Source organism: Dermacentor silvarum, chromosome 3, assembly GCF_013339745.2.
Source record: "Dermacentor silvarum isolate Dsil-2018 chromosome 3, BIME_Dsil_1.4, whole genome shotgun sequence".
NCBI classification, from domain to species: Eukaryota; Metazoa; Arthropoda; class Arachnida; order Ixodida; family Ixodidae; genus Dermacentor; species Dermacentor silvarum.
Genome location: NC_051156.1, coordinates 154,723,747 through 154,736,951, shown reverse-complemented (window position 1 = coordinate 154,736,951; position 13,205 = coordinate 154,723,747). Strand labels below are relative to the sequence as shown.

Sequence of the window (13,205 nt, the reverse complement as noted above, 5' to 3'; positions counted from 1 at the left end):
CAATAAATACTTGTAGCGTTAATCAGCTTTCCGGCTGAGGACGCAGTTAATAATATTTGGTGTTAAAGATTTTCTACTATTTCTTTTGTTACTCTTGTATAACTACATACTCTGTCAGTCTGAGTACGTTCGTCATCACTATGAGATGATAATTATGGATCATCGTGTCTACCAAAACAACGTCAAGTGGTCTAAACCTGAAGATGGTCTTCGCATTCCATCCAGCAATTAATTTTCTGCGACATAAATCTCACCACACAATTACTCTTCAACGTCGCCGTATTCTCCGTCACCCTCGAGCACATTTCTTGTTCATTGTGAACAACCATAACATATTGGTGCCAGACCTGACGGAGGTGGGTATAGAATATTTTTCCGTAAAGAAAAAGAAAACAAATAACCCACTGCACAGCTCCACGACATCAAGCGGTACACGGCTCCACGACGTCGAGCGGCAGCATATATTTGCTTTTCTAGCCGCTGCAGTTTCGACCCCCATGACATCGAAACCATAGTTAAAATATTTTTATGTTCCCACACTGACTGCTTCTAGCACGTGCTGCAAGATTTGACTAATCGCTGAATCGTCACTGCATTCCTTTATATCTTGCGTGTGCTGTAGGTACCCATTGTTAACATTTTTAGTGTCATGAGCACCGAGTGTCACTCTTATTATTGCGCAGCAACTTCTGTTTAGGACCGACTTGAAAAATAAATCATAAAGAACAGGTTTATATCGATGATTCTATTTATGGTCGATTATATATATGTCACGGGAGCACAAGTTTAGTACAGTAAAGACCTAATTAAATGTCAGGACTAATTAGAAACAATTAGGGAAAGTCTAATTGCCGTACACCAAAGCATACAATAGGGCACTTTAGATACCAACAGCAGCCGTACAGGTTCCCGTGAAATTCCAAGAGCAGAAATGACGTCATGAGTGACTCACACCAAAACCAGGGACCAATTTTTTCCACTAACGCATTGCTCTTCATTAATTAAAATAAAAAATTGGAGTGCGCTTACGCTTCGCCTTTAAGAGTGGAACGCGATTGCGTTATTGGACGCCGTTGACACCGACACCGTATTTTCTGCGACCTGCGGCCCAATAAAACTTAAAATGACTCAGTTTCAACATTCCCCTCAATGTTGCCTAGTACAGCTACACACCACCAGAATTTGAGGACGCTTAAGCTTCGCCTTTAAAGTGGAACGCGATAGCATTCAAAGATCCCTGGCTGCTTATCAGGCGTTTCTCTCGTATATTCAAACTACAATCCGACGCTATCACGTCTGTAGGTTGTGGTTAATTTGTACTTTGCGATTTTTCTGACAGATGTTACTTTGAGAAATTCAATTTTGGTCCACTAACGCCTTGCACCACGTGAAGGGCCCACCCGGTTGGGGTGGTTCGGGATAATGTGGTTAGGCATGATTTCCACCAGACGCTGATGCGTATGCCGACGCCGACACCGGCACCGAAACCGACACTGACGCCGAATTGCCGCTCCTCTATGTGTGGCGGTTTCACGCCAGTTCCGTTCGCTCCCTCCTCAGAGTTCGGTTTCCTGCCCTACACCAGCGTACAGCAACGCCGAGGTGCGAGTGCCGCTAGCAGACACCTACGTCAAGGATTACGGGTCGTGTCTCATTTTTAGACAATGCCGAAAAAATCTAGTGACGTTAGCGTATCGCTATCACATGAAGCTGCCCGCACGCACGGAAGGAGTGCTGACGTTTTCTATTTGTCAAACGTTCCATAATGATAATATCTCAGACATCAATTACTGCAGCGGGAAACAAGAGCTCTACGAAGCAGCCTCTTCGCTTGAACTAGTTGGCGTGTCGTACTTAAAAAAAATTAATGGCACAAAACTCACATCGACCGATAAACAGATAGGTGTCCCGTTCCTTGATGCGTCAGCCCTATGATACGTGTTCGGTCCGCGTCGTTTTGGCGCCGTTTATTATTCCTGAACAAACTTATCAAAACGTGCGCCGTTGAAAGCGGCGGCTACAGCAATATAACTACAGATTGTTGCGAATCCGCATAAATGTTTTTCCTGCTTATGGCGAAATGACATTTATTATCTTCTATAATCAGAGTAGAAGAGCAATTCATAAGCCCCAACTTATATTTTCAGGTTAGTTTACTGTTGCGAAAATTCGAGATCGTAAGATTAGTTTCAGTCAAAACAACAGCGCTACGATCTGGCAGTGAAATCAGACCATTGTAAGATGCGAAGAAAATACCTTTGAATAAGCATCGGGACGGAGTAACGCAAAAACGTATGAGCTACGTGTTTTCACACAATCTATATGAATCATTTCCCGTAACGTTTATCGTGCATTCGCCAAGGGGCGAACGCGATCTTTACTGCTGTGCCTCGTACAAGAAAAAAATCGAAATCACTGTGCTCGATTCTTCAATAAAATTTACATAAGAGGCCTATTTAAACAAACTGGGTGAAGGCAACAAGCGAGTTCCCGTTCGTTTATGCGCCAAATTGCATTTGACATGAATGAATTAAGCAGCTCAATTATAGTTCGCGCTAGTTCAGTCAGGCATATTATAGTCGAGCAATGCAATGTGCATTAGATGGTCTGTCTAAAATAGGAAAATGCATCAAGCTGTCGAACGTGTGCTTTGATACGTGGACTAAACAAAGAGGAGATATTTTGTACCTGGCACTTTATTATCTACATGACTAAAAGCGATTTGCGAAGCAAAGCAATTTACCGCATCATTGGTGTTCTAGGTCGCTACAAGTGCTCGATGTCGCATTCCCATGCAGCAGCAATTGACTTGTGTCTGAAGCAGGAAATACAATGAGTAATGTCGAAACAAAGTTGAAAGAAACATACAGTTGCATGTGTAAACCTATCCTCATGCAGGAACAAGCACCACTGCGTAGCTTTTCACATGGAACTCCATCTCTCAGAGTATAAGCTTATTCTAATAGGAGCAATTACGAGGTCGAAGCTTCCGCAGTAAGTTTAAACAAGTTTATTTTAAAAACTTTCCGACACGTAACAATGGCTACCTTCAAGATACTGTATATTACCAACAACACACTGGTTCCAGCACTTCCATTGCGGGAAGCAGAATTCAAGTGCTCTTTTGTTAAGCGCTTCAATAGCGATGTCAATTCGTTGTGAATTGCCGTCACGCCCCGGAATTGCCCCTCTCCCCCACCCCCTCTTCTGTTTTCTAACTGTTGTGAAGAATAATAACTATGGTTTTATAGCTCTTAAAAGACAATTCGAACGAGGCTCTTGTTTTATTGCCATAGCAATTATATGGACACTTCAACTGGATTTCTGCCGTCGGCGTCACCGTCGCCGTCACCGTGAGGTTCCGTATAGATAAAATTTGCACCGCGCGCCGTATGCCCGAGCGGAAGCGTGCGGGGACGCGCGCTATCACGGAAAGCGAACGCACTCAATCTCCCACGCGCAAGCAACGAAGCGGGAAGCCAGCGCCGGAGGGAGGGGAGGGGGGGGGGGGGGCACTTCTACCCTGCCAACAACCGCGCTCGTTGCTCGCCGCACCGTCTCTTATCTCCACACGGCTCTGACCTTTATGCACTGTGCATTCGCCGCTCAGTTTCTGTTGAAGCGATAGACCGCACGTACCTTCGCCCGCTGCAGCGTATGGGCTTGCTGCCAGCGTTTTGACAGTCGTTGTCTGCAGTCATTCAGTGTGATCTATTCATGTTTGTTTGTGCGCGCTCACACCACGCTTGTTCATTCAGTTAGTGATAGTCGGACCACATTTTCCAACGCACGCTACACATGCAATGCTGCCCGGGTCGGTAGTGCAGCGCTACAGGTGTGTCCCTTCGCACGCGCGCTGCCCACGGGAAGCGCTTCTCATCAACACCACCGTTTCACACGCGCCTTCTCGTGGTCATCGAGTCTCTCTTCATGTCGGTCTACTTACGCCGCCGCACACCTGCTTACTTAATCAGCTCATGTTTACTACAATTCATATTGCTACCAAAGCCTCTCACCTTACTTCGTATGACATTGCTGTGTTGCTATCGCATTCATTGCTTCGCCCTTAGGGCGAAACTGTGACATTTTTAACACGAAAGTGTTTTATGCCGGGGTCCACCAAGACTTCACTGACGTATTTCCGTCACGGAAATACGTCATAGAACATAATACAAAGAAAGAAACCAGAAGAAAAAGTTTCACAACATGCAAAATTTGGAAATCGAACCCACGACCTCTCGGTCCGCGACGATAGATCGCCGAGCGTTTAACCCATTGCGCCACAAACGCATTTGCAGAGAGCTATACAGACGCGCCTTATATATCTAACACTCCTCCGTGTACCCGCGCTCTTGCTCGGGGCGGTGCCGCCGCCTACGAGCAGAAAAGAGAAGTACTGCATTATGACACTAACGCGCACCGACAGTGAACGCTTCGGTGGTCTCAGCACTACGACGCCTCGATGCCAGCATTCGAAGGGACGCTGGCATCAAGAAGCACTACCAGCGCCACTTAGGTGGCGTTCACCGTACTCAGCACAGCGGAGCGTGGCCTCCGCAATTAGCTCTGAAAATGTTTCTGAAGTTGATCGCGGAGGCTGCAATTACGACGCGCTGTACGCGCTGATTTGACTCGGTGACGATTCAGTTACGTGCTTTGTCTTGCGCGTTGTATTAGTGTGTCAGTTACGTGCTTCGTCTTTCGCGTTGTGCTAGCGTGTGCAGCGTAGTGCAGCTTCCATATGCACGACGGTTGCTCATGGTCATCGACGTTGGTAGTCGTGATGGAGCAGACGTGCCACCAGGCGTCAGCGTGGGTGCATCAACGCCTAAGGGCGCTTTAGCCACAAAACACCAATAGACATTATATATCAATGTGCAATAAACATTACACTACTTCTGTGAAGACACGTTTCACTTTCGTGTTCTATACCGATTCCTATATAAGAGGGATCAACCACATTTTTTTTATTATGCCACAATGATAAAATTCCTAACAAGGTGCACACCATAAATAATAGATAGTTTTGGTTCCTTCCGCATTAGTTATCCACTTCGTTAAGTTCACTGCACTTTAGTGACAAAACTACTTCCGGTGATACATTTAAAATGATTTCATTTGAAGGAAAATAACCTCATCGTGTTTCTTACTAGTATACGAGAAACAACTGTCATCTAATCCAAAATTGACTAAGCACAGCCGAAACAAGGAAACCACTACAAGAAACGCACACGCAAAACTGTGTTTTTTGTACTTTTCTGTTATACAGCATTATGTGCACTGTTCCTAGTCAGACATGAATCGCAATCTCACCCACACTTCCAACATGCTAATTGAGGCTGTTTAACGGGATAGCGTTAAGGGCCCCGTGTCGCGGAAAATCCGGTGTCAACCTGGGCAGCATTGTGCGCCAGAAAAATTCTTCCCCTACAACAACCTCGCAGGCCCTCCGCATGACGCATGGGCGTTACTGATGTAATTGAGTTTCTAAAATTAAAATGCGTCAGGAAATTTCAATGTACGACATACAACTTCCAAAATAAGAGCATCGGATTGTAGTTTGAATATAGGAGAAAACACAATTCTGTTAAGCGGAAACTCACACACAAACCCCTTTTTGGATGCGGTGAGTCACTACATGTAGCCTCTACCTTACGGGGGTAAGAGCCATTTTTCTGCCCTGCAATGTCGCCAGGATCGGCCCACCATTGTTTTCTGGCGACGTTACACCACGAATAAATCTCGGGATCATAGCCATAGATAGCCGCACTGGAAAACGAAATGGGGCTGGACAGGCGATGTAATGCGTAGGGAAGGAAACGGTGTACCATTAGAGGTGAAAATTAGATGCTAAGAGAAGGCAAACACAGTCGAGGAGGAGGAGGGAAAACTTTATTTTCGTCAGATGCAGAGTTATTTAGATTACTGGGTTTCTTCTGCTAGGTGGCGTGAGGTGGCCGTAAGCCCTTGACTTTCGGCGACCTCCAAAGCCCAGTTGACGGTCCACAGCTGGACCGCGCGATCCGAGCTGGACACCGCTACCTCCCAGTCTGAAGTGTTATTAAGTTTGAGTTCCGCCCTAGGTTTCAGCCCGGAACAGTCGCTCAATATATGTGTCAGGTCCGCTTTATAGGTGTTGCAGTCCTTGCATTTAGGCAAGAAGCAGCCCGGATATATTAGTGAATACTTGTAAGGGCATTCACAAACACAGTCGAGGACGGCAGAAAATTAGGTGTGCTTATGACATGAGGCAATATGGAGGCTCAAGTTGGAATCAGGTAGCGCAAGACTATCGCGTACGGCTCTTAAAGGCGAAGCTTAAGCATACTCCGAGATATTTTTGTTCTTTGGACCCCAACGTCCAAGACGCTGCTCATATTTGATCACCCCTTTGGACTCAATATATTGTCTCTGGACATAAAAGTCAACAGTGAATGTTTCACCACTGGAAATAAGCTGCGCAGCCAGAACGTTCACAATGTATGTTTCTGAACATTCCTCTAGAACCGTGATTTGTTCATTTATTGCACTAACTTTGGTTTCATCATTTCTTGCTTGCATTTTTGTCATGGCTTCATCATATCCCTTTTCAAAGAAACGGACAAAGGAGAGATTATCGGTCTGCAAGCTGCCCATGCCACGTTATAAGAAGCCCAACAGTCACAATAATGACAACAGGTTTTATTGAACACCTTGCCTCACCATGAACTGCTTGGAAGCTTACCCGATGGAGGTGGGTGATCCCTGTGAAGTAAAGCAGCTGTCTACACTTTTGTATTATACCGAGCAGGAACAGCAAAATGTGACCAGTGCGTGAGGTAACGTTACGTTCAACTATTCCGCAAATAATGGTCAAGATGTTAGTAAGAGGAACCGAAACAAAATCAAAGCACCTGAAAATTCAGCAGAGGCCACGACCATCCCCGCGCATACGCCCGTACACGCTCACACATTAAAAGATAAGGCAACTATCACTAATGACTGCAACAGCGAAACAAGGATCAATGCAACTTTGCCCGGTTAATTTCATACAGCAGTCATCTTTCCAGAAAATTTGGCATGGTATTTCATGAACGCTTTCTGATTTTCCTTTCGCGTTTCCCGCTATGTGGTTTTCTCAGTTTTTGGCAACGGGCGCCTGTATATCAAGCACCCGCAAGGCAAAGCACCACGTAGCTGCCTAGATGGCTTCAGCGATGTCGAGTCGCGAGATCAGTGTTATGGAAGTTGATGCGCAACTTAGCTATCATTGGCTGTTATGCCATACCAAGCTTTCACTTCCTATGCACTGACAACACACGCCATGGTTCCATCAATATGACGTGTGCTTGATCACGTTTCTGTATAATCGCAGAATATTTGTAGCGTTAATCAGCTTCCCGGCTAAGGAACTGTTCAAATTATTTGCTGTTAAAATTTCTCTACGATATCTTTTGTTACTCCTGTGGAACTACATACTCTGTCATTCTCACTGTCTTCGTCATCGCTATGAGATCATGCGTATGGGACCTCGTGTCTGCCTAAAAAACGTCAAGTGGTTTAAACCTGAAGATTGTCTTCGCATTCCATCCAGCAATTAATTTTCTGCTGCATAAATGTCGCCTCACGATTACTCTTCAACGTCACCGTATTCTCCGTTGCCCTCGAGCACATTTCTTGTTCATTGTGAACAACCATAACATATTGGTGCCAGACATGACGGAGGTGAGTATAGACTTTCCTTTTTCCGGGAAAAAAAGAAAGGTAACCCATTGCACAGCTCCACGACGTCAAGCAGCAGCGTAGCTTTGCTTTGCTTTGCTTTTTTGCCCGGCGCATTTTCTACTCCCATGATATCCCTTGCTTAAGATGTTTTGATCCTCCCACACGTGCTTTTATCGCGAGTAGCAAGATATGACTAATCGCAGAATCGTCACTGCATTCCTTTAAATATTGCGGGCGCTGTAGGTGCCTATTGTTAATATGCTTATACAACGCGGAAAAAGTCTAGTGACGTTAGCGTATTGCCATCACATGAAGGTGCCCGCAAACACGGAAGGAGTGCTGACGTATTTTTCTTTGTCAAACGTTCCATAATGATAATACCTCACACATCAATTACTGCAGCGGGAAACAAGAACTCTAGGAAGCAGCCTCTTCGCTTGAACTAGTTGGCGTGTCATACTTCTAAAAAATTAAAGGCATGAAACTGACATGGACCGATAAACAGACAGGTGTCCCGTTCCCCTATGCGCAAGCCCTATCATACGTATTCCTCGGTCCGCGTCGTTTTGGCGCCATTTCTTATTTCTGAGCAACTTCATCAAAACGTGATCCTTTGAAAACGGCGCGTACAGCAATTTAACTACAGAACGTTGTGAATCCACAAAAATGCTTTGGCTGCTTATGGCGAAATGAAATTTATTATCTGGTGTAATGAGAGTGGAAGAGCAGTCTATAAGCACCAGTTTATATTTTCAAGGCCACTTGGTTTTTGCGAAAATTCGAGAGCATAGCATTAGTTTCAGTCGACACAACCGCACTACTATCTGGCAGTGAAATCAGATCTATGCAAGATGCGAAGAGAATATCTTTGAAAAAGCATCGGGACGGAGTAACGCAAAAACGTATGCGCTACGTGTTTTCACACAATCTATATGAATCATTTCCCGTAACGTTTATCGTGCATTCGCCAAGGGGCGAACGCGACCTTCACTGCTATGCCTCAGACACCGAAAAAAAAATGGAGGACGCTGAAGCTTCGCCTTTAAGAGTAGAAGGCGATTGTCTTCGCATTCCATTGAGCAATAAATTTTCTGCTGCATCGTAGCCCAGCATTTTCCAGAAGTACGCGCGAACTTTTCATCTTATTACTCATGATGATAATTTCTTATTGCGCGTCTCCGACTTACGGCCGTCACTGCGCGTTACATAGCGCAGCTTGCAAGTAGTAGTAGAGGTTGAGGAAAAGAGAAAATATGCATGTTTCTGCAGCCCTTATAGGGAGCACGGCTCAGCTTCTGAGGGGCGGGGAAAGGGGGATAGAAAGTAGGAAAAGTGGAAGAAGGGGACGGAGAGGGTTGTCGTCATTGACTCGGGCAGGCCAGCATCGAATCGGCAAGGTAGCAGAGTACGACCATGAATACCCTGCTGGAACTGCGGGCTGGAAAGAGCAAGTCCGTGCTGAGGCTGAAGGCAGGCACATGCGGCGTAGTTGAGCCACCATGGTGGCTAGGTGTTGGTTGAGTGCGGGGCAGAAACATAGGAGGTGCTCCAGTGTTTCGTCTGCCCCGCACTGTGTGCAGGCTGGTGAGTCAGTTTTACGCAGGCGAGCTTGCAACACCGACACCGCGTTCCAATGCCGACACCGCGTTCCTGGAGACCCGCTCCGTGAATGCGCCTCTCTCTCGCTCTCAAAGCGCGCAAAACCTCCTCACCTCGCAGAGCACAAGCGTACGAACGCGCCAGCTGTGAACGAAGACGACGACGCTCGAACGTAATCATATGGTTCGCATAAATGCTTGCTCTGCAGGCATTGCCACCTGTTTAAGATCAAAGCTACTTGTAGTTTTGTGCGTGCAGGGTATGCTTAACGAGATTTTAGGTCCTTTCTACACCATGAATATGAGATGTGTTGGCTGGTGCTTGCACGTTTCTCGCAGATAGTATTTTTCTCGCATATACATGATGCTATAAATACCATATGAGAAAAAAAAATGGCTGCATAGCCTAGTGGTTACGACGCTCGCTTTGGGACCGTGGGCACGCGGGCTCGAATCCCGCCTTGGCAAGAAAGTTTATTTCCTTTTCTTTCTTGGTAGTGTCTTGCTACGCACCACAAATTACGGCTGGCCTTAAATAGCTTCACTGGTAAAAAGATTTTAAGCATCACTCAGACAATTTGCAACATGTTTATCTCGGGTTGCTGATTGCAGCTTCAGTTTCTCAATAAATTAGTTAAACACTCAGCATGATTCAATTGGAGTAGCTTAATGATCGAACTAAATTACACTTCTTTTTTACAACGCAATTTGCTCGGATCAGCAAGGACTTGCGGACTGTCTTGGCCCAGATGGCAAGCCACAGAACGATGGACTGAGTTGTTCCGTACGTATTCACAATATCAAGTGTTTTCAAAAATTGGTATAGCGAAGATGGCAGAAATACACGCGTAGGTGCGTTGCTTTGCAGTAAGAGTCAGATGAAACTGATCACGCACTCGTGCGTCACAGCTGTCACTGAATTGCATGCAGTGCTCCTAACTTCTGACACGAATTGCTAATTTCGTTCTATGTAAGCAACACCTTTGCTTTCATTTTGCGTTGCAACATGCAGAAAATCACACGTAAATGTCAAGCTACAATAGTATTGCCATGTTGTCGTGACGATGAAGGAAAAAACATTGCCGACACTGGCAACTGACAAAGCCAACTCACGAACCTAATTATCCTTGACGAAAATCTTGCGAAAAGCGTACTAACAAAGCAAAAACGCTCTTAAGGTCAGCAACCTTATATTGCCTGCCACTGCAAGAGTGAGCGTTGTAGTCGACAACAGGCATGTATGCAATGGTAGCACACGTGCGAACTTCCGCACTTGCGCTTAAAGAAAGCGTAAGTCGATTCACAAAGTATGAACAGCCGTCGCAGTTGTTCTCCTAAGAAGCAAATTCTATGATGGGGGAGTAGCAGAGCAGTCTTACAAAGATAATTATGCGAAATTAAGATAAGCGATCAAACAGGCTTTTGCATAAGTAACATCAGTTACTTATTGATCAACGCTACTTGGCTTATAGAACTGAGGTTTAACAGCGCGAATAAAACAAGTACGCGAAGAAACAAATCAGCTTTTGCAGCTGATTGCCCAGAAGCCCGAACTGATCACCAAGGATGGCGGGTGCTTTAACCTTAGTAGCGAGCATTGATTGGTTTTTCTCAAGGTGTACACAGCGATTTTATTGTATAAATGTGCCGGACGTGCGTTGCTGTGATGGCATTACCATTCCTGCTGTGCTGCTTACTTTTGCTTATTGTGTGACATGATACGCCACCAATAGCTTGACTTTCGTGGTCAAAATTAATCCGCAGCCCTCCACTACAGCGTGCATCATAATCAGAGCTGGTTTTGGCACGTAAAACCCCAGAAAGCAGAAGCTTGACTTTCCATACTATGTATGACACACTGTGGTGTAGCAGCAAATAGAAGTGTGGTGAAAATTATCAAGTTTCTCAGTGATGGGTTTCGAACACTTCTATTGTTGTTGTTGTCGTCGTTTTTCAAGATTAAGCTCGCGCACACCGGTAGGGCTGCATGCGGGTAAACATTTTTCTAGACGCATTTCAAGCTATGCTTTACCATGTGAGAGGAAAGAACGACAAAACACGTAAACGTGTTTTTGTGAACAACACCTGCTCTGTTCATTACAGCTACGTGATTAACATAAATGTGATGGAAGAGCGCCTCACCAGTTTCTGCTTGAAAATTTGGTTTTAATTATTTCTGGAAAGATATTTCGCCACGCATTCGCACATAGCACTTCATAGTATGAATATGCTTCGCTTCAGAGAATGCGCGTCTGACGTTCAGTTCATAGTGCGCAATGAGGATGGTTCTTATTTACCTCCGTCTCGAAAATTATTTGCCTTGTGAAAATTTGAGTCCCGTAAAAGGCAGTGCTTCCACACACGTTCAGCTATATTCTTGCTTTTGTTACGACATTGTACTTTAACCAAAACTTACACCACTGCTGTATTTTGCAGTTATTCGTTTTCATCCAAGAAAGAAAAGCCAATGCTCAGCAGAAGTGCTTGACCGGCATTTGCAGGAACGGCACTTGTACGGAAATCAAAGACATAGACTGCACCAACGAATCATAAAAGCGCACTAAACAAGTAGCACAGTAAAGTAATACGCCGTCTTAAATAAAAGTATTGCCCAAAAAGTTGTTCTGTTTGTTTACATAACAAAACAACAAAATATATGTTTACATCACAGTATTACACCAAATGAATATGGATTTAAATTTCAAAGCATTCCCCACACGCCGTGTGTTTGCTTCATTTAGGTTTGACCTGAGAACAATTAGCTTTAGTAATGTGCGTTGCTGGGCGAGCTGGTCCATATTTAGCTGGTATGAAGGACAACAAAATTTGTCGGGGAAAGCAGGAACACAGGACGTGTGCTCAATTACAACTGGTATTGAATCCAGCATGCCGAAAAGAATCATTTCCCCAAATTGTCAAGCTTGTGCACAATGAAAACCATGAAACGCATTCAATAAACTTTATGCTATCAAATTAAGATTTCGTAAGCATGAATAAGGGTTACTGATTAGATATATCGCCATCCCGACGAAAAAAGTAAGCGTCTAACAATGTTGTGCGAAAACAATATAATTCATTCCGAGCATCCTAATGTGCCCGAACAACGGCTTGCACGAGCACTCCTCGCAGGCATGTTAGCAAGCGTCTCTTTTCTTACGGCTACATCATGTTCCCGTACCCCATCATTAAAGCATCTGAGTCGCTACCCGACAAATTTCTTGCCACAAAATAAGGAAATCTTATAAATGACGCCAACAAAGCAGGGCATAGAAGGCGTGGCGTGCTTGTTTTCGCAAGTGGTCAGTATTTGCTCACCGAAATTACGCACACACAGGCGATAAAGTTTCCAGAGATCCTAGAAAATAATTGGTACGCTTTATCACTGGCCTACCTATCTCATATTGTGTGATATCTAATGAAGAAGTTGCCGAAGCTTGAGCTTGTTCCTTTAGAGCATCTGCTCTGCCATCCTTTTGCGTTTTCTGTCCTCTGTTTTTGGAGAAAAGTTTCAGCAAAGAATTAGAAACCATATAATTTGTTATGATAGATGCATTTGGTGGTCTTCACTTTGCGCGTGCCGGACAATCAGGGGTAAGGGTTCTTTTTTTCGACGGGCGGACTTAATTAACTTCACTAGTAAGTAAGTGGCAGTCATGTGTCTTGCCACGCCCCCGTCATATTTGAGGCTGGCTCATACCCTCTAAACGCCTAATTTACAGTTAGACGCTGCGCACAAGCAGCAGCAAAGTTCAAACAGCCTATATTTACAAAGCAGCACAACAATTTAGATCGTAGGGATTTCTTCAGGCACTTGGGTGTTGCTGATTTGGCACTAGGTGCGGATTTTGTTTGATTGAGAAGCGCTGGACATGGAAAGCTAAACGAATAATACGAATCTCATCA

General features: G+C 44.8%; 1 protein-coding gene across 1 annotated transcript in view; it reads left to right on the top strand.

The window, feature by feature from the left end:
- LOC125944019 (uncharacterized) overlaps positions 1 to 11,889 on the top strand; it is a 140,472-nt gene extending 128,583 nt beyond the window's left edge. The window contains exon 5 of the mRNA XM_049663747.1: positions 11,739 to 11,889. Coding sequence (XP_049519704.1) covers positions 11,739 to 11,855 — 117 coding nt within the window. The 3' untranslated portion in view covers positions 11,856 to 11,889. The remainder of the gene's footprint in view (positions 1 to 11,738) is intronic.
- The last annotated feature ends 1,316 nt before the right edge of the window (positions 11,890 to 13,205 follow it).